General features: G+C 30.6%; 1 protein-coding gene across 1 annotated transcript; it reads right to left on the bottom strand.

Moving 5' to 3' along the window:
- Window positions 1-705: 705 nt before the first annotated feature.
- LOC129988513 (C-factor-like) lies at window positions 706-16,697 on the bottom strand. Its single transcript, XM_056096758.1, has 5 exons — window positions 16,344-16,697; window positions 10,909-10,966; window positions 7,980-8,167; window positions 3,505-3,669; window positions 706-1,258 (listed from the first exon to the last, which is right to left on the bottom strand). Exons 1-5 carry the CDS (start codon window positions 16,473-16,475, stop codon window positions 1,034-1,036), a joined length of 768 nt encoding a protein of 255 aa, XP_055952733.1. The 5' UTR covers window positions 16,476-16,697; the 3' UTR covers window positions 706-1,033.
- Between the last annotated feature and the right edge of the window lie 6,662 nt (window positions 16,698-23,359).

Below are 23,359 nucleotides of genomic sequence, written 5' to 3'. Positions count from 1 at the left end.
CCATACTATAGATCCGAAATATTAATCTTGGACGTGAATTTAGCATTTTTATTGAATATATCGCGTCAACCTTGGCGAGTTATTTGGCGATTAATCCATAGCATAGGGATACAAGTATCCGAAAATCGAATTTGTGTTTTAAACACGGTTTTCTCAACCGATTGATATAAAATTGCACTTGTAGTTACAAAATCGAATAGAAAATTTGATATATTTATGTCATTGCTATTTTGAGTTATCATGTTTACAAGTTTCTAAAAATACAGATGGACAGACGCTCAACGCCTCATTGTATTTCGCTCAAAATTTGATAGATGTCTAGACTATAAATGTTGATTATGTGCATCGAATTTCATCTCTATGGCTCTCTTCCTTTTGTAGTTATTGTGTTAAATTCTATTCGAAAGGCCGAATAGAATTCCTCTGAGTGGATTTTGCTCAAAATTAGGTAGAAATTTGCAAATTTGGTGTAAAGATCTATAGCCGTCTAAGTCAAAAGCGTTTTTGAGTTCTTGTCACAGACAGACAGACGGACATTTTCTAAAAATGTGTTTTTCGTGAAGTTTGGTCAAAATCTCGAGTTAGAATTTTTTGACGATTACTAGATTTTCTCTGTACTACGTACAACAAATCAAACAACAAACAAAACTTAGTACAACAAATTTGAACTAAGCATCACAGAATTCTACACAGCAAACACAGGAAAATTTTTTAAATGTTTATTATATCTCGGAAAAAAAATTTCCAATACCATATGAAGTTTTCATTCTTTCAAGCATATAATGCCCAACAACATTATTACAGTATCTTCTCATTAATGTACAGCATTCAGAATACCAAATAATATCATGAGGATATCATACAATATCATGTGCTAATAAAGATATCATAACAATCTAAGCAAAATCTACGAAAAGGCAACAAAATCTTGTACAGAGATAAAATTGTGTATGTTTAAAAACGTAGTACACAAATAATTTATATCTGAAAGTGGAAATTAAAAAAGAACATATTGCAGCACAATAGTTATATTTCAAAAGACAATGGTGTTTCCATTTCTGTCAATAAATGTTCCATGATGCGATTCATTCAATTGAGACAACGTTTTCATGATGGCAGAGACACTTTCGGTTACTTCTAGTTCTGCCTCGTCCGTCCCCATGTCCGTCTTGACCCATCCAGGACACAAGTTGACAACCAGAATGCCGCTGTCTTTCACAGTCAGGGCGACCACTCGCATGGCCATATTCAGCGCCGCCTGTGAGTTTAAAAGAAAACAAGATATATCAATAATATATTGCATCAATGACAAATAACAAATTAAGACTTCCCAAAACGTTTAATAACCCAGCGGTGAGTATTCACCCCAAAGCTTTCTCGTATATACACTAATAAACTTTTCATGCCAGACAACGACTCACATGGCATTGGCGTACAATAGTTACGAATATTAATTTTTAGCGTGAATTTGTCGTTTTTACTGAATTTATCATGTTATCCTTGGCGTGTAATTTGGCGATTAATCTCTGGCATGCATAGTATCCAAATCTCAACCGATTGAATCAAAATTTCGACATAAAACGACACTCATAGTTACAAAATGCCACACCAAATTTGAATTATTTAAGGGGTTGCATCTTTGAGTTATCGCATTTACATGTTTCTGAAAGTACAGATCTACAGACTGTCAACTCAACCGAACTTTCTCTGAACAGATCTTACTGAAAATTTGATAGAAATATACAAAGTTGGTGTAAAGACCGTATACCAAATTTCAACTCTCCACCTCAAAGGGTTTTTGATTTATCTTTGTCACAAGCAGACAGGCATTTTCTAAAAATATATCGAATTCAGGGGAGGGTTGGGGTCTAAAACGTGGAGATTCCTCAAAATTTCAAGTTCAAGTTTTTTGTCGATTAATATAATTTATCTATACTATATTTACGAGAAAATAAAGCCTGCCAAAAAACGTCATAAATACAGTCAGTAGAGCACCTAGCAGGTGTGCACCTCTGAGATTGTGTATATGCATCTTTGAGAATTGTTTTGATTATGTTGTAGAATAATTCTTTTATTATAATGTTTTAAAGGCACTAAACTTTTTTTTAAAGGATGCTTATATATATTTTTACATAAAAAGAAAAAAATAATAATTCCATCTAAAACTAATTCCTGATGAAAAAATAAAAAGTTTTCGTTGTCTTTGAAACACTACAAGTACTGTCTTGCCTATTGATCAGTGCTTGTAGATGAAGAAGGTGGGGGGGGGATTGCATCCTTATAAAAGGTATTTCTCGCTTTGTTTCTAGCTACTAGCTTCCTGCCTAAAAGTTATAGGGGGCCTTTTTTTTTCTCCCAAATGGTGATCTACGAGAGCCTGAACCGGTCTTCTGAAAGTACCCATCCCAGCGTATCACCCCTTAGCGCAGTATAAATCATCCACGAGTGGTAGTTTGGTTTTTCGACTCTTGCAAAAGAAGAATGGTGGGAAGATTTTTTATTTTCTCTTGCTCAAGTTTATAATTTTGAAACTTTAATCGGGCTTAAATCTTTATTTTTTTAATTTTAAGATTCGACAATGACTAAGAAGCAGCAGCAGTTCGCTCTGAAATTATTTTAGCTCTAATGAAAAGAAAATTCCCAATGTCAATTTAAAGTAGAAAAATTTATATTAAATAAGTGCGGGCAATAGAAAGTCATTTATCCGAATTGGTAACGAAAATATGCAAAGTTCAAGAAATCATTATTCAGATATAAAAAAAACATTACAAGTTAAATAATATGACACCGTTAATACGGCATCAAATTACATCAACGATAAGCTAATTGGAGAAGAAAGAAATTGTTATTCTTAGAAAACTATGGTTCAACAGCTACATATATGTGTCTAAATTTTTCATTTAATAATGAAAACGTGAGGAGGAAATCTTGACACAATTTTCTGTTGGAATATTCATGGATCATTTATTCTAATATTGAAGACGGAATTTACTGTTAATATTGTGTGGGTTTTACCAAGAAATATGCAGACATATCAAAAGTCAGCCACTGGAACAATGAATTAATCAATCTTTCGTTTCTGGCTTTCCTGCCATGCTATCAACAATCCATGTCCTTAGCATAGTTATCTTTAATCATTGGAATGTTTCATATTAATATTGAAATATGTATGGAATAAGTTAAATGGAAAAAACTGGTCTGCTAGAACGAGCGTCGTCGTTTGGTAGTGCAACTGGAATGCAAATGCGTATTGCAAACCGATGATATTTTTTTTTCTTTTCAAAAAAGCTAGCTTTTTTGATTAATTCACAACATATGATAGAATAAGAAAGTGAAATATTTGTTTAATATTCTTGTTCTACAAAAATAAGGATTTAATAATATAAAAGAATAAAATGTTCGAAAAGTATAAAAAAAAAATCTAAATTTGAATGTAATATCTAGTTTCTTCGTATAGAATGCAAAAGATATTTCGTTCTGTAGTCTATTAATTTATGTACTAACTTTGCTTGTTCTGTATCCGAAGGCGTGCAGCCATCCATCTGGATTTTCCACGCTCATTCCACCAATGGATCCACCAATAGAAGAAATGTTGAGTACTATTGTTCTGGAAACACTCGCCTCAGTAGTTTTATGGGCAGCTGATTTCTTTAGAAGTGGAAACAATTCCTGCAAAACAAATGCTAATATCAAGTAAATAATATAAAATGTAAAGTTCTTTAAATCCATGATATACAGGGTATTGGAAGTGACCATGAAAAGAAAATTACGACAAACAGACATGAAAGTCAAAATGCTATCAAACCTGTCAATAGTTTATCGGAGAACATGAGGTTTTATCATTTGAAAAAGAGAGAGAGAGAGAGAGAAATGACAGAAAGAAAAAGAGGGAAAAGCTGAAAAAAGAGAAAGAAAGAGAGAAAGAGAAAATGACAGAAAGAAACAGAGGGAAAAGCTGAAAAAAGAGAAAGAAAGAGAGAGAGAGAGAATAAAAGGAGAAAGAGAGAGCTAGAAAGAAATAGAAAAGGAGAAAGAAAGTGAGAGAGGAATAGAAAAGAAGAAAGAACGAGAGAGAGAAAGGGAAAGACAAAAAAAGAGAGAAAGAAATAGAAAATGAAAGAAAGGCAGAAAGAGAGGAAGACAGATAAAAGAGAAAGAAAGAAAGAGAAAGGAATAGAAAAAGAGAAAGAAAGGAAGAAAGATTGAAAAAAAGAGAGACCGGGAAAGAAAGAGAAAAGGAGAAAGAGGGAGCGGGAAAGAAAGAGAAAAAGAGAGCGGGAAAGAAATAGAAAAGGAGAAAGAACGAGAGAGATAAAGGGAAAGACAGATAAAAGAGAAAGAAAGAAAGAGAGGAAAATAGAAAAAGAGAAAGAAAGGAAGAAAGATTAAAAAAAAGAGAGAAAAGAAAAATGAGATTTCAAAAGCTCACCACTTGCGAGTAATGACGATGTATGCGATATTGTTTACGAACATTCGCCATGAAGTTTAATTTCTACCTAAATGGAAATGTCAACATCCATAATTGCAGGATTTGGACCTATTCCCGATGTTATCTAAGTTCCATTTTATTCTTATTAAGTATCAATTTGGTGGATTCTGTGTGTGGGGGACAGATTGAGTTAGATTTTTAGAACCACATCCATCAGCAAGAGAATGTTCCATGGCCAAGGAAGGTTAACAATATTATATACAGAGCCATACACCAGAAAGATTATATTTTCGAATTTTTTTTTTCGGAAAATACAATCTTATGTTTTTAAATAAACTTTTATCAGGTTTGATAACATTTTGCCAAATAGTTTACCTTTTATGCCTATTGTAAAGTGGAACTTTAATTATAAACTCTGTTCTTCTGGGAACAAAAAGCATCTATTATAAGAAAAGTAGCAATTTATTTCTGAGAATGATTCTTTCGAGCTCGGCAGACTTGAAATATCAAAATTCATCAAATCCACGACATCAAAAATTACAATATTTTCTCTTCAGGTGCTTTGTTTATGAGAAGATAAAATGATCCTCCTTTTTCAACGTTCATTGAATAGCATACTATAGAAGTTTTAATGTCATTTTCAAAAAGAGATAGCTTCTAGTTTGAAAAAATAATTATTTAAATATTTTCAGAAGTTATCCCTAAAAAATTATTAGCAAATTATTTTTCCAGTAATCCATGTACCTATTATTCATGTTCATATAATGTTAAAATGAAATAATTATTTTCTGTAATGTTCACTATTTTATTCATATTCATTCATCACCAATTTCTTATCAACTTTCTGAAGTACATTAAACATCAGATATTTTTAAGAATCTGTAATATTTCTTTCCTGTGCAATAAATGTCAGTGTATGGAGGCGAATTTTACACATATTTTAATGGATGCCAGGTTGGCGACCATTGGCGACGAATATGATGAGTTTGGGTTTTCGAAAGTACAGGAGTTAAGGCGATATTTTTATTAGAAGCCGAAATTAGAAGATCTTTCTAGAAAGGAAAGGAAATTACAAAGAAATTATAAACAAGACCAAAAACCAGTGAGTCGAGTGAATTCTTTCTTTATAAAGTAAATCGGGGTGAGAGTCTTTAGATGTTTCAAGCCTTTCTGGTGGAATAAAGTTTTGTTATCTTTTAGCGAAATTGTTAGACATGCACCGGATTCTGCAACGAAATACATTTGTCTCATTTTTTCCCCACTATTCGACTATTAGACAATCCAGATAAAACATAAAAACAATTAACATCTAAATATTTTCAAAAAAAGTTCTTAAAAAAATGGCTTTTAGCTTTTTGAAAAATACTGTATTTGTTAAATGCTCTGTCGTATATTAATAATTCATGCTCACATCGTATTAAAATCAAATAACATTTTTATTTCAAGTAAAAAGTTCTTTCTATAAGGTACTAAATAGCTATAAAAATGAGAAAATTCAGCTTACGATTTTTTTAAAAGTTATTTGCAAATAGTTTTATTAATAACTAGCCGCCTTTGGCGATCAGCCGGTTCGCCAATCTTAATGCTCGTTAAAATTTTAATAATTAAATATTTTATGTAATTCTTACTTTAATAACTTCATTAAAATATTTTAAAACTTCAAATTTCAATTCACTCATAATATTATAAAGGCATTCAGTCATAACATAATCTGCATCTCTCTAATTTTCTGTTAGCTCCCGTAGAATTTACGCTTTAAATTAAAGTAGAAATGATTAATCTGCAATTAATCTAATAATATTTTTTTACAGAAACAAAGCATTTTTTTTGTAATATGATTACTGAAAATAGAGTCACTGAGCAGTTAAACCTTATGGGCACTAAAGAATACCTTAATTTATGTAATATCTCAAGAATTTGTCAACAAAAATTTTTTCAGATTCATCATGAGCAGGTCTATTAATCAACAATGTTTCATTTTAAATGCATCAAACACTAAGAAAATAAAATGAATCGTTTAAAATAATCGGTCGAAAACAGGTAAAAAAAATTACTTAAAAAACGATGAACTTAAACTAACATAAATACAATTTCATTACAAGAGCATATAACTAAACTAAAAATAATTTAAATCTAGTTCGCTTTCGTTGAAAATAGATGTAAACAATCAGAACACAATGCGCATGCGTGAATTTTCAACGCCAGTTACGGTAACGCAAATGCGTGAATTTTTCTACGCCAATTCTAATCTGCATAGGGGTAACGCTATGCAGATTAGAAATTTTTAATTTCCTTTATTCTGTTTTATTTTAATTCAAACGTACTTCAGAATGAATCTGAAAGATCGATTCATTAACAACGTTTAATTTTAAATGCATCAAACATTAAGAAAATAAACAGAATCGTTTGAAATAATGTTAAGCCTAAGTCTCATTAACGTGGGAAAAAAATGCTGAAGCCTTACTCATTTGGCGGTGGGGAATTGAAGATTTTTTTTTGGCGGGAAAGTTAGAATTTTAATTATTAATTAAAAACTAATTAAAATTTCAAAAAAGGGACCCCAGGTGCACATTCCCGACCTCCAAGGTATATACGTACCAAATTTGGTAGCTGTAGATCAAATGGTCTTTTCTGTAGAGCGCCAACACACACACACACACACACACACATTGAGCTTTATATAAGTTTAGATTATACTTTAAAATGATTACAATTTTGTTCTTGAGTAACACGTTAAACATAAAAGTATAAAATTCTTGAATAACAAGTAGGTTTATTAAATTCCCAATGAACTTTTCCAAATGCACAAATCTTTTAATACTTTGAATCAACAACTTTAATATATATATATATATTAATCCCCTCATTCAGCAGATCATTAGAATTCTACCTCAGAATACTAGAATGGCCGAATTTCTCTTTCAAAGAAAAGAAAAATTCTCTGTCTCCTTCCAAAACCGCAATGCCAGCCAACGTTTTTAAGATATTGGATACACAATGAGGGCTCCTCATAGCTGAAAGCTATTAAGCAAAACTATATGCTCAGACATCCATTGAGAATTTTCAAAAAACATTGCTGTTTTCGAAACCCATCTGAGGGAGCATCCCTGTTGAAAAAAGTACGCACCACTGGTAATAAAGTAACGAAAAGGGAGGAATTTTTTTCAATGATAACCTAGGATCTGATTCGCCCGACGAAGTTCTGTTGAACAGACTTTCGGGCCCATTCAGTATTGGTATAATTAATATAAAGTCGTCAAACTGTCGTTAAATATAAGCGCAACAATCCATAAAATTTCAATTGCAACTCTATAAAAAGAAAATTGAAGGCTTCTTCGGTGGTTTTTTTTCATCTCTCAATTCAAGATGGCCGTTAACAAAAGTTCGGATCGTGTAATTATTTGGCAACGATTTCGGACCGTAATTTTTAGCCTGAACAAGAATTGCGATTAATGGAGGGTTTAAATAATAAATGGGCATATTTTTATATAACGTAAATGCTTTTATATTTTATATAATGTATGGTTTGTTTATATAAAAGTATCAGTACCTTTAATACCATGACAGGTCCTACTGTGTTTGTAGAAAAGTGTAACAACATATTATCTTCGGTGATTTCAGGAAAAGTTTCAAACTTTAAAACTCCAGCGTTATTGATCAGAAGATCCAGTCCTTTATCTCCAACCATGTCTTCGACTATCTTGCGTGCGTCTTCAATTTCCTTCGTCTTCGTTACGTCTAGCAGAGGAAAAATTATAAATTAGGAAAACAAGCAAAAATAATAAATATAGACACCTTTATTATTGACACACAAGTATAGAACATACTTTTCAATCAATAGCCTAGAGATCGAAACAAAAATTATAAAATCTTGAGGCACTGATGGAAAAACTTGCATGAAGTTTAATCACTCATAATACACTTTAATCATAGTGAATATTCAATGCCATGGGGATCACTGGGGAACGGCAAAGTCAAGATTACAAGAAACAAACAATTTGAGTAAATTTTCAATGTTAAATTTTTTTTATATTATCATCGTTATTAAAATGGCGTGTATAAATTAATGCAATATAGAACATACAAACATAACAAATATAGATGCATTACGAATGATTACACAAATTAACTTATCTGTTGCAATTAATATTTCACCAAAATATTTAATGCGCACTGAGAAATTCATCTTTGTCAGACGGGCAAACTATGTGAAATTAATAGACGAGTTAAAGAATTTTCTTTTTCATATGGCGTTAATTTCGTTATCATATTGTTTTAAGCGACCCGTGCTTTAACAATTTTTGTTTTGGTCTCGTGATAAAAAAAAAATATCACGGATTTTTAATTAATTAAATTATTTGTTAAATTATACATAGTAATATTAATTATATAAATGTATAGTAATTAATTAATAAATGTGTAATATTCTATTAATGTATAATATAATACCCAAATTGGTTTTTTCCAATCCATATCCAATTCTAACTATGGGCTTTATTTGTATGCGCTTTGCCACTGTCTACTAAAAATAATCATTCGATCTATGCACGAAAATTATTATTGAAGGTATTAAGCAATTGATTCATATTAATTTTTTTTAAAATGTGGGAACAAACGTTTGTTTTTAGAATGGCTTTTAAATTCAGATTTTGCTTTTTCTTCAATTTCTCAAATTATATAGTTGATTTTTAAACATGCATTATAAAAGATTTTTCACTGTTATAAAGGATAATCTCTTTTTATAGGCATACAATTAAATATCCGTTTTTTTTTCTTTGAATATTAATACACTCAAACACCGCTTAACGGAATCTAACAACATTTGGTAAATATACAGCTTTATAGCATTTTAAATTTTTAAAAATTGGCTTTTAAGTGGCAGAAATTCCATTTCTGGATTACTTTCTCTCTAATTTCAATCAATTTTTCAAAATTAATTTAAACAAAATTTATAACAATCCCTATCGTTGAAATATTAAGTTTTAATTTGTACTCTAAACGTTATAACTAGAGTATCGTTCACCTAGAAATTTGAATATTAAATAACTATTATCCTAATTAAGGTCGAGCTGTTTAAAGCATTCTGAGGATTTGTATATAAAAAGCATCAGAAACTGCCAATCTCTGCATCGTAATGTATCAATCTCTCTGGGAAAGGTAAATATCCTGCAGAATGTCTTAGGAAGTAGATACTCACCACCTGTAGCTCAGATTTCGTGCTCGTCGGCCAACAGCTCAAAATTACGAGGTCTACCTTAAAACAGTTACTTGGTTATTTCCGAAAAGGAAGTCAATGTAACTGTTAACTAGTTACATTTTGTACCTACATTATGCAACAACCTACATTATTCACCAATGTAGGTGGAACTAGTTTCAAGTCTGCAACAGAGTGAGATTGCCCATCAATCTTTTCAGTTTCTCGTACAATCGGCACAAAAAGATGCGCCGAACCTTGACTCAAAATGCTACATCAAACGTTTCAGTCAATGATTTATCAATTCTAGAAACAACAGCTTCTTCAATATGGCGTGATCAATCTTTGATAGATTCAGTGGGCTGGTGGACGATGGATGAAATTGCAATTGTTGCCTCCTCAGAGATATTATTGTAGCGAATTGATATGAGTTAGGATAGAACCTGGGACCTTGTGGTTCGCAGCCGAGTAATAAGACTAGAAGACAAAAGCAACTGCCCGTGTTTCGTAGCTGTTAACTGGCTTATAAGCTTTTAACCACAGTACTCTCCCTCCAGTGAGTCGGAGGTGAGACGAACGATATGGCTGCTGAGTGGTGATGTATTAGCTGTTGAGTCAATTATGCCTGTACCCATTTGAGTAGCGCCAAGCGTTATTGCGAGCGTAAGTGGGTGAGTGGTTGCTGTTGCGCCAAGTGAGTCTGACGGCTTTGTGTTGCTGTGGCCTTTTTTGTGTCGCTGTGTCAAGTAAGTCTGACGACTTTGTGTTATTGCATCAAGTGAGTCTGACAACTTTAGGTTGCTGTGGGTAGATAGCGCCACAACAGCTGTACGAGGTCACCAATGTGGCGGATTGGTATGAGCGAGGATAGAACCTGGGACCTTGCTGTTCCCAGCCGAGTAACAAGACCACAAAACAAAAGTAGTACTCATGTCTCGTAGCTGTTAGCTGGCTTATAAGCTTTTCACCACAGTATTATTAATTTTGAAAATGTGACGTAAAAATGATTATTTATATGATTAACCGGAAAAAGAAAATATAGCCACCCGTCCACATAAACAAATATTCGGGACTTCATTTGACTCTGGAGTAAAAAGCTGATAACCAATGGAACATCCTCCATCCATTTAACATTGGAAGCGATAATCTTTGTGTGTTTCATTTACTGTTTAATCGTGTTTGTCTTAGCTTTGGCTATATAACAAAATATACCTTTTTTTAAAACCTAATTTGAGCTCATCTTTCATTTTCTTGTATATCATCAAATAAGAGTAATACAACTTACCCATTTTGATTAAGAGAATTTGCGTCTGCTGTGAAGAATCTCTAATAGTTTCGAGGGCCTGGAAACATGAAAGAATTTAATTAAATTCTCACCGATGTTAAAATAAGACATTAAGGACACACTTTATTGATTTCCAATAATGCTTCAGACAAAAACCTTCTTATGAACGAAAACAAACTGCCGATAAAAATCAGTAAACACAGTGGAGCACGGTTTATAATTCCGTTTTCCATCTATAGAAGGAATGATGCAAAACTGAAATGCATATATGATGATAATTTTAATAAGCAACATTTATTATTACTAATTTAATGCTACTAATGCAAATCTATTTAATAGTAATAATTTTCAAGTTAAAAAAAATAGCACTAGTAAATTACAGGATAGTATCGAAAAAATTTCCATTTTAAGATTCAGTATCTTTTACGTGAGAAAAATCACACCATTCTTGACTATTTTAAGTGCTAATTATGTATTTCTTCTTTTAATCGATATTTTATAATATATATATATATATATATATATATATATATATATATATATACAGTGGCTCAAAAAATAGAAAATACACCTTACTTTTACTTGATAAATCCGACTTTCAATATAAATAACATATTACCTAGAAGTGCGAACATGTTTTTATTTTTACACATAACAAATGGTTTAATTTAGAGTAAAAATAAAGAAAAATCAACGAAAAACTTCGAAATTGAAAAATTTCAGAAGCATTTTAAATAAACATACGCAGAATTTTGCCTCAAAAAATTGAGAATACACCAATAAAGTTTTTGCAATATCACGTATAGAAACAAAGTGTCACTATTAAGCTGCATGTCTTTTGTCTCTTATAATGGCCTCTAAACGTCATGGTACCGATTTGACCCATTTCTGGTGGTATCTGAAGATATTTTACCCCATTCTTCTTGCAACACTTGTTTTAAATTAATTTTGCTTCTAATATTGTGTTTTCGAACCACTTTTTCGAGTATGGCCCACGAATATTCAATGGTATTGATGTCGGGGTACTGTGGTGGTGTGTATAATTGCTGTTTACAAAGAAAAATACACCATATTTTGACATTGCATGCATTCTGTTTGGGGTCGTTGTCCTACTGGAAAATGAAATTTCCATCTAAACCCAAATTTTTAGCACTTTCCTTTAGATTGCTGCGAAGTATATTCAAGTAAATCATATTGTTTATAATGCCATCTATAAAAATTAAAATTCTTACCCCTGTTGAAGCCATGCAACCTCAAATCATGACGGAGTCACCATCATGTTTAACTGTAGGACGTAAATTTTTTGGATCAAAAGCAGATTAGGTTTTCTCTATACAGTTCGATGGCTGTCACTGCCAAAAATGTTGAGTTTTCTTTCATTATTAAATATAGCTTTCTTCCAAAGGTTATTGGTCTTCAATTGATGAGTTTTTGCAAATTTCAAATGCTTTTTCTGAATTTTCAAGCTGTTGAACGGTTTCTCTCTAACAATGGTTTTTATCCAATGCTAACAATGACTTTTATGTCCAGCTTGTCTAATGGCATTTCGCACAGTTTCAGCACTTACACTTCTGCTTATGATTTGAAAAGTTTCTGCAAAAAGTTGGATGAACCATATGATCGCAGCAATCTGAAGGAAAGTGTTACAAATTTGGGTTTAGATGGGAATTCCATTTTCCAATAGGACAACGACCCCAAACAGAATGCACGTAACGTCAAAATATAGAGTCTTTTTGATTGTAAACAACAGTTGCACACTCCACCACAGTACCCCGACATCAATGCCATTGAATATTAGCGGGCCATACTCGAAAAAGTGGTTCAAAAATATAAAATTAGAAACAAAACCCATTTAAAACAAGTGGTGCAAGAAGAATGGGGCAAAATATCTTCAGATACCACCAAAAATCAGTCGAATCGGTGCCATGACGTTTAGAGGTCATTATAAGAGACAAAAGACATGCAATTTAATAGCAACATTTTGTTTTTAAGCGTGATATTGCAAAAAGTTCAATGGTGTATTCTCAATTTTTTGAGGCAAAATTCTGCGTATGTTTATTTAAAATGCTTCTGAAAATTTTCTATTTTGATATTTTTCGTTGATTTTTCTTTATTTTTACTCTAACTTAAACCATTTGTTATGTGTAAAAATAAAAACGTGTTTGCACTTCCCAGCAATGTATTATTTATATTGAAAGTCGGATTTACCAAGTAAAAGTAAGGTGTACTCTCAATTTTTTGAGCCACTGTATATATATATGCATGCATACATAGTTTAATTTTTAAAAAATCTTTAATCGTTGTCTGATGCGCTGGCTGTGTGAGTGCAGAAAATACAGTAGAATGAATCAAATTAAGTATGATGAATGCTTTTTCATTAAAAAAAATAAATTCAAAAATAACTATCGATTATAGAAATTCAATTACCCAATTATTCCTTCAAACGTTCAATGGTACCCATCGCAAAGGAGAATGGAATAATTTCTTCAAATTGTTTTTCATCCTTCCTTTAATGACAACGTTATGTAAAAATAACCATATTAAAATTTTTCAAATTTTTTTTCATTATATATATACATTTTTAAATGAACTTTGTTATTCTGGAGTTTTTATTAATTTGGTGGTTACCTTTTGTTTTGATGTTTGATGTCTGCAGCATTACTCAGAGTATACTGTATTTATTGTAATAATGAAAGACAACCATTATGGCTTTAATCCATGTATGGATACTTTCATTAATAATAAGATCTTAATTGCCAAAAAAATCGCCAAATATATCTTATTATTCTAGTGACTATGTTCACCAAAGACATGCAATTAAACCTAAAGTTTGTAATAGCATGCAATCAATACACAAATGACGAGAAACATTAAAAAAAAAAAAGACTGATGGTAAATTTTCTTTTACTCCAATAAATAATTATAATTAAAATATTTAAATACGTTTAAGATAACATTCAATATTTATTAAGAAAAGCAGACGATTTTTTTCCCTTTAATATACATGAAAAATCAGAAGATGATTTCATATTTTCCGTCATAAAATATTATTTGCATTGAATTGAAAGAAAAATATTTGCAAACGATATTTAACTTCTTTCAAATATGTTTAAAACGCAGAAATAAAGTTTCAGTTCTTGCCGAATAATATAATCTTTTGGCATTTGTTGAAAACTTCAAAGCTTTTCAATAATATAAGCGTTGTAACAAGTCTATATTTGTATATTATTTTTATATTATTTGTATTCTGATATTACTTTTTATACAATAAATACTAAATTGCTTCATGGCAATATAAGCGTTACCTACGATTGCTTTAATATATAATATTTCATTTTTACTTTATCAATTGCGAAGTATAAGAAGATGATATAATCATCAAAAAATTCAAACTCGAGATTTTGATGATATTCTTCATTTGAGATCTCCCTGAGGCCGAAAAACATTTTTGCCATTGTAGTTATCTGTCAGTCAATCTATCTGTTACAAAAATAACTAAAACGCTTTGAAGTAGACAAATGAAACTTCATGTACGGTTTTTTCCAACAAATACGCAGATTTCTGTTAAATGTTGAGCAAAATTTGTCCAAAGAAAGTGTGTCTATCCTTCTGTGAGTACAAATGGACTCACTAAAACGAAAAGAGCTATGTAAATAAAATTTAGTACACAGGTTTGGCATCTGAAATAGAGATTCGTATCGAATCTGGCAAGCGGTTGCGTGTCTATACTTTCTGATGCATGTAAAAAGGATCATTCATAAAAACAATGATTTAAATCAACGAAGTTTAGTACACTGTCTTGTGACTACAATATGGATCTCTTGTTCTCAATATGGATTCAGTAAAAGTGTTAGATTCACGTCAAACATCTGTACTTTATAATTATCACCAGATTTATAATTTGTAACTGCTTGGTATGGCGTTAGTAGTAATGCCAATGTCATTCAAGATATTCGTGGCCTTATCCAAGGTCCCCAATTTTAAGTTGGGGAGGGGGTATTAATCGGAATATATGCGAGAACGTTTCGTTCTATTCACGTTTTTTTTTTTTTTTTTTTTTTGTGTCTGAGGATCGGAAGAAGTTTTATTTAGGCATTTTGAGTAGAAATTTTCTATTCAGGCATTTGAAGCTCTATGCAGCATATACTGTGAGAATCTTTTTTCAATAAATGAACCTTCATCGTAATCACATATTGAAATGTGAATACATTTCAATATAAGATCGTCATAATATATTGACATTTCAAAACACTTAAATCAATATCTAAAAGATTTATTTTTATTTATTCATTTTTCTCATTTCTTCATCATAGGCAAAAAAATTAAACCAGTAAAATTCTTGGAAAGTTATTCATAATTGTTAATCAGTGATGACCTTACTTACAAGTAAAAACAAATAAATATTATGCATTAAATTTCATTTTAACCAGCATGCATCTATTTAAATATTTAATTTTTCTTTATTAATCACCGATTGATTACATCGACAAAATAACCTTCAAACATAAAATTAAATATTATTAAGAAATAAAAGTTTTTAATTAACTTATTTTATAAATTAAATTGCTATCAATAAAATTATTATTTTCAAGTGGATTTCTCAAGTGGACCATCACATAACGAATTAAATAAATAATGGAAATTTCAGTATATTATAATAATTAATTATATATTATTTGACTTAAGAATGATTTTAAAGATTCAATGTAAACAATATTATAATTTCTTTAACTAACAAAATGTGTTTATTTGGAAACTAGGATAATAACAAGTTTAATCGCCCCCACCCCATTATTCCAGCGATCCTAAGCAGTTGTCTAGTTTGTTTAGTCGAAAACTCCCCAACAAATATATTCGCAATTTATTAAAAAATTAACATCATAAAATTAAAAAATTATAAGTGTATTTTTGCTACAAAATTTTATAAAATCACAAATTATATAAAAAAAATTATCATATTTAATCAAACTATCAACTACCAGCTAGCTTTTGGTCAAAATTCATAATTTAACAATTTAAGATTTTTCAATCCTAAATTGTTTTTTAAAAATTTTAATAAAGTATGATAATCTTATCAATCGACCTCTTTACATTTAAATATCTTCATTTATAGCTTTAAATGAAATTTTATTCTTATTTATAAAAAGTAAAAAATTTATCTACCTGAAATAATAATTTGAGAATAAAAAAAAATTCCAGAAATATTCAATCTACCCCCCTAAATTATACAAGGAAAAAAAAAAAGAAAAAAAGAATGGACATAAAAACATTTTACAGATTCTTATTCTAATAATAATCAATGTTTTCATTGCTTTTCATTTTTAATAGATAACTCAAACGTCTTCTAATAAGAAAAAAATAAATAAAGAATAAGCATCTGATAAAGACTAAAAGTAAATTTTATCTAAAATGCCATACACAGAAAAGATAATTACCTGTATGTTACTCCTATCTCTGTAAGTTGCAAATAACAAGCGTGGAGGCTTGGACAAATTTATCAATTGCTTCACAAATTCCAAGCCAATGCCACGATTTGCTCCAGTGACTAAAACGCTTTCTATATCCATTTTTCTGTAAAATATTAACACTTCTGGCCTGCAGAAAGACACAAAATGATTCAGCTAAAAATTAGTTCACTTCGACAAGAAAAAAAAAGTATTTAGCCGGTTATAAACTAAACACAGTTATGAATGAAGAGCTTGCAGAAAAGTGTAGCAGAAAGACCAAACTGATAACGAGTTTCAAACGAACTTGATTGAATGAGCGTCATATGACGACGACGAAAACAGAGGCCGAAGACCTTGAACTTCATTCTTCTTTCGTTGAACTGTTTATTTTTCGCTTTTATATTCCCTCTTTTTCCCTCTATTGTTGTGGTTTTCCTGCTTCATTTTCCCCTCTCGTGTTATGTCTTATGCTACGAAAGGGAATAAAAGCCTATCTTTTAGGGATTTTGTAGAATCTTCGGAACGAATTGGAACATCATGAGCAATTGCTTTTCAGCAGATCATGACGTTAATTAAGATTAACGAATTAACGTTAACGATTAAGATTTTTTTTTTTCAGATGACAGCACATTACAGTATTATGCATAACGTTTACTTTGAGAATCATAGAAAATAAATAATGTTTTAATTAAAATCGTAGCTCTAAGGTTATTTCAAGAGGTCGATATGACATTTTGTTCAATTTTATATAAGAGCACAATAGTGATTACTTGTTCCGAATTAGGCGGAGAAATCCTGGTTTTTGACTTTTTGTATAAAATTCAAGAAAACTCTTTGATTTGCGTCACTTTTGAATAATTTTTTTTTGCATTAAAATTTTGCATTAAAAATTATTTTAAAAAGTCAAATTTGATTCCATTTTTAAAAAAATTAACCATTGAGAAATTTTCCACGCCTAATTTATATCTCTAATCCTGATTCCATTTTATTGTTTTTAAATGTTATTAAAATTTTATGCTCTGGTTCGGGTTATCGTTTGGGACAAAAATTGAAATGACTAGATGTTTCGATTTTCAGTTGACTGTCACGGTTTCATTTCTCTTACCAAATGCCTAATAATTAAAAACTTGTTTGTTTTAGCTTAGACTATGTTTTAATTTTTTAATATTTTTAATTTTGATTTTTACGATTTATTCGAAATAATTTAAACTAGAAATATACAATTGACTTTGATAAAAAAAATGTTAAATAAAAATTTAACCAATAATCTTTATTTCACTTTTTTTTTTTTTTTTGAATTTCGTAATACAATGCATTCCCTTATTCGACCTAGTATCCGGTTCGCGAGTATCCGGCTTCCATACTATCCGGTCTAGTTTTCTTTATTGTAATTAAATGAGGAAGACAAGTGTCTATTAAGGATGTCTATTAAGTCATCTATTAAGGATTTTTTCAAAACCTAAAAACTGTAAGTTTTGACCCTTATCGAGGGTTACCTTTTCATATCTGTGTAATCATTTATCAGTGAAAATTAAAATCAGATTGAGCTAATTTTCATAAGATGTAGACCTACGATTTACGTTAAAGTTTTGTTTAAGTTTCCTACATTTAAGTTAGGCATTACAGAATTTGTGTTAAAATGTGAACATATTATATGCTTTGCCGGCGTCCTTGCATAGGGATAGCGCGTCTTCCCCGTGATCTGTGTGTCCCGGGTTCGAATCCTGGTTCGGGCATGGTTGTTTTTCATGTATGTTCTATCTGTGAGGTGTGTGAATGTTCCCCCCTGTAAAAAGGGGTTCTGCAAGCGAATGTGTGAGTTTCATCTTCATATAAGCTAGAAGTCAGACTTCTGCCCTCGGGTGCTCAGGGGTCTCGACCTTCAGAAGCTACTGCATCCCCTTTCCGTGGTAACGCTGGCACGACATTATCATCACCATCATTATATGCTTTGACTTACTATTTCTTTAATTCTTGAAATTTGCAGTGTAGTAGGCATATAAACATATATAAATTTCCAGTACAGAGTCTTCTGTTTTAACTGGACACGATATCGGCACTGCTTCTAAGATTTCCCGGGCAGTGGCTGCGTTCACATTCTACGAGGCTTAAGATAAATGGAGGGCATATAACTCAATAAGTAAGTATTATAACAGTGAGTTTTGCTAGAGAAACTTTGTCTTCTGGTTTTGGTGGGCAAATAAATGAATTCATAGAACACCGGCTTATCCTACCTTTTTGTTTTCTAACCAGTCCTTTTTTGTTTTCTAACCAGTCCTAACAAGTACTCGGGAATAAATTGGAAGATTTTTCTGAAATATTACTATTTTTTCTAAATATCGATAAGCTCAGTACAAAATAGAACATCGCATTTTTTTAGCGAATTACTTTTTGATGGTAATCCATCAGGACGAATAAATGCTGAAGACGGTTCTCCTACCTGATGGAATCTGACTGTCCATGCTGGAGTGTTATTTCCCGTTAAGTCTAACGCGAATTATCTTTCGTAAAAACATGCGTAATTCGTAAAAAAAATATCTTTGTATAGATATGAAATAGTTTTTAAATATATGATAATATATATAATATTTTCAATTATAATTTTTTAAAAAATTAAATGAAATACTTGATATTTAATGCTAAAAAAGGAAAAAATATAGTGTATTTTACAATAATCGATAATTTCTAAATTCACACTTGATTATTGAGGGAAAATATGAAAGCATAATAATTGTATTTAACAGTATCAAATACTTCATGAAAACTGCAATAATAGATGCTTCAAAGTCACATGAAATATTTATTTGAAAATTTTAGCGAGCAAAAATCCCAATCTAATCAACTGATCCCCAAAGGAGGTTAGTACAAAATAAATATGAAATAATTTCGGCAAGAGTTAGCTAGAAAAATGTATTTACAAAATATATTTTCACAGTATATTCTCTATAATCAAAATTGTCACCACTTCTTTTTTATTTAAATTTTTATGAACTAAAATTGATAAGCTGATTATTTCCGTCTTCTTATCAACACACTCGGAACCTGCATAAGAGCTGTCGAGACTCGTCTTGATAAGCTAAGAGGATGTACATGTGAAGGATTCTTCATTTGTTGCTTTGTTCACAAAAGGTCTTTTTTCATAGATCATTTAAAATTTTTGCTTTTTTTTTAAATAAGTAATGTTTTAAAATGTTAAATTCCGAAAATTTTAAAAATTTAAGTAATTTCTTAGCATTAGAAAAAATTACTTGTTTGATCGCATCGAGGTTTTTACTTTCTCGTATAAGTAGCATAGAGAAAATATAGTAATCCTGAAAAAATTCGAACTCGGGATTTAGATGAATTGCCATGTTTTAGATCTCCCTGAGTTCGAAAAACATATTTTTAGAAAATGTTTAAGACATATTTTTAAAACATAAAATATATTTAGTGCATTGTATTACTAAAGTGTACTGTATTACTGAAAATATGTTAGTATTTTAGTGTTATTAGTGCATATGTTATTATAAGCGCATATTATAGCATTATTAGTGCATATGTTATTATTAGTGCATATTATAGTATTATTAGTGCATATGTTATTATTAGTGCATATTATAGTATTATTAGTGCATATGTTATTATTAGTGCATATTATAGTATTATTAGTGCATATGTTATTATTAGTGCATATTATAGTATTATTAGTGCATATTACATTATTATTAGTGCATATGTTATTATTAGTGCATATTATAGTATTATTAGTGCATATGTTATTATTAGTGCATATTATAGTATTATTAGTGCATATTATAATATTATTAGTTCATATGTTATTATTAGTGCATATTATAGTATTATTAGTGCATATGTTATTATCAGTGCATATGTTATTATTAGTGCATATTATAGTATTATTAGTGCATATGTTATTATTAGTGCATATTATAGTATTATTAGTGCATATGTTATTATTAGTGCATATTATAGTATTATTAGTGCATATGTTATTATTAGTGCATAAGTTAGTATTGTATTATTAGTGCATTGCATTACTAAAAATATGTTTAAAACATATTTTAAGAAATGTTTTAAAGAAGATAACTCAAAAACGCTTGGAGCTAGACGGTTGAAATTTGGTACATGGTCTTTACACCAAATTGTAGATTTTTGTCAAATTTTGTGCAAATTACGCTTAGAGAAAGTCCATATGTACGACTATTCGAATATAAATTAATACGATAACTACAAAATGAAGAGAGCAAATTAGATGAAATTCGGTACGTAGATTTAATATCTACATTGCAGACAGACACTAATAAAATTTGAGCTAAATCCAACAAGGGATTGACCATCTTTCAGTCCGTAATTTCAGAAACATATTTACTCTATAATTAAAAAACGAAATGTCTAAAGTATATCAAATTTGGTAAGGAATTTTTGTGACGACAAGCGCAATTTTGTGTCAAGTTTTTGTTTCAATCGGTTCAGATAAACGTGTCTAAAACACAAAATCGATATTTGGATACTATTAAAGCATGCCAGGAATTTATCGCCAAATAACTCGCCAAGATGACAGGATGGATTCAGTAAAAATGCTAAATTCACGTCAAAAAATATTTCGTAACAATACTACAACAATGCCATGTGACGCGTTTACTGGCACGACAAATTTATTAGAGAGTATGCGAGAAAGTTTTGAGAAGACCACTCCAGCTGGTTTAAAGTTGAATAAATGAAAATGTTCAGGTATTGAACATCGAAAAAGTGTCTTTATTAATAGAAGTTTGTTTAAAATGGAAATTTCTTTCAAATTCCGAAGCCATGAAGGAAATAAAAATTATTCTTGCTCTATTCAAAGGAATCAAACAAAAAGCCTTTAAATACGTCTCGAAAACAGGGCCGGGTTAAATTCTGTAGGGGAACTTAGGTAATGCAGGTTTCGGACGCTCACTCAATTCCTTCTCAACTTCCATATTTCTTTTTTAAATTTAATATCTATATAAGCAGTTTTATTATTATTATTATTAATTGGAATAAAAAAGAATTTACTATCGGTGATACTATCAACATTATTGGATTCAATAATGAATTTATTAAAAAATTAAATTAAAAAAATAAGTAATTTTGAAATTTATTTGGCTTAATCTTCATACGCTAATACAAAATTTGCTATAGATATTGACTACGGAATCAATCAACCAATTGTGAAAGGAACCACACTGGCTCTATAAACGAATTTGAAGGGAAAAAATTAAGTACGATGTTCTGAAATTCATTTTCATTTTCTTCATTTTAAGTTCATAAGTTCGGGTAAATGAGCTAGGAGCTAGTTGAAACTACGGCTGGGGGCTGAAGGAATTTCATCATATATCGTCCAACACATATCGATATTTTTCGATATATCGTGATATCACTATTTATTTGTGGCTATTATAAGTTATAAACCGCATCTCATAACATACTGACTGATCAGAGCGACTCCAAATAAAAGGAAGTTTCAATTTATATAATAAAAATATTTGTTTTCTTTTGAATAAAAATTGCTAGAAAATAATTTTGCTAAAACTCCTTTAATAAAGAGTGTCAATGCCAAAGAAATGCTTGCATGTTACAATTTATAATATTGCACTTTTTCAATATAATAATTTTTAAAATTTGACCCATTTTACTGCTGACTGAAAAACTTTAGTTTCTTTCATTCTTCATTTAAAAAAAACAGTAAAAAGACACAATAATGTCTTTAACAAGTAAAATGAAGTAGTTTGAATAAATTATGAATTCAAAATCTGATGTCTTAAAAAATTAATTTTGTACATGAATTATATAAATTTTTATTGTTATTTTAATAGTATTATTGGCAGATTTAATTCAAATATGCCCTAGAATTTTAACAATATATATTGTTACGAATCTATAATGCTGCTTCCCAGCATAGTTGGTTCCATCATCAGAAAGACCGTTTTACAGTCATCTGTATTGGACGGAGTCCGGGTGTCGCGTCGGAGGTCCCAGAGCTTGGCGACAAACTTGGCGACGAATTTGGCGAAAAAATAGATTATACCCGAAACATTGAGAATTTTCCCGATCCGTCCATTAGGAACCGAGATACGCCTCGAACGTTCCTGATTGGTTGAGAGGCTTCTAGCCCCGCCTCCTGAGACTTATAAAAGGCGGCAGTATCTGCAGCTGCCGAGAGTAGTCGGAATCGACGGTGAAGAACTGGTCTTCCAAGGATTAGCAGAGCTGCGACGGAGTCAAGCTAGTGCTGAACTAAGCTGTGCGCGACTGTCTGCAGTAAAGTCTTGTTGTGTGCTGCTGTTTGCACGTCTCGCGGCTGAAGATAATTGTCTTCTCTGTGCTGCATATAGTTGTCGTCCTTGTGCTGTCCTGTGTGTCTTCGTGTAAATAAACGTCGTTGTTTTATTTTCTACTGCCGCCTGCTGATTGAGCTTTCTCCACACCATATAACTTCCACTATCCAAACGTACCCGGAAATTTCGTAACGATATGTTATATAACTAAAATTAATCATTCAATTTACTATCTCAAAGGTCAAAAAGAGACGAAGAATATTAATTTTGAAATGAGTAAAAGATAATAAAAAAATATTATGAAGGGTAAATTTATTTATGGACGAATGATGTACTTTACATTATACATGTAATACTTTAATAATTTTAGAAAAGGCCCTAATCATGTTCAAATAAAAGAAAAGTGTGTCATTATATATCATCATTAATATAAACTCAAAAAATAACCAGAACTCAAATACAACGCTGTGTTTCTGAATGTTAAAATTCTAGCTAATTATCTTTTATTTCTAAGTATTCTATTAACATTTTGGCATATAATAAAATTTGAAATGAAATAAAAAATTAAAATTAAAATTAAATGTGAAAAATTAAAATGAATGGAGGGAATAAAAAAAAGAATTATATAAAAAGACAGATTACCCCGAACAAAAAAAAATCTAAAATTTTTGCGCCCTAACCTTCCAAAGACGTAGTACCGCTAAACAG

This window comes from Argiope bruennichi, chromosome 10 (genome assembly GCF_947563725.1).
Source record: "Argiope bruennichi chromosome 10, qqArgBrue1.1, whole genome shotgun sequence".
NCBI classification, from domain to species: domain Eukaryota; kingdom Metazoa; phylum Arthropoda; class Arachnida; order Araneae; family Araneidae; genus Argiope; species Argiope bruennichi.
The sequence above is the reverse complement of the archived record's forward strand: the minus strand, read 5'-3'. Positions and strand labels throughout refer to the sequence as shown.

Bases quoted from the DNA above. Each gene is read 5' to 3' on its own strand.
- LOC129988513 (XM_056096758.1), bottom strand. From the start codon at position 16,475: ATGGATATAGAAAGCGTTTTAGTCACTGGAGCAAATCGTGGCATTGGC. The intron at 10,967-16,343 runs GTAATTATCTTT...TCATGTTTCCAG, and splicing joins GAGATAGGAGTAACATACAG to GCCCTCGAAACTATTAGAGA. The intron at 1,259-3,504 runs GTTAGTACATAA...TTAAACTCACAG, and splicing joins TCGGATACAGAACAAGCAAA to GCGGCGCTGAATATGGCCAT.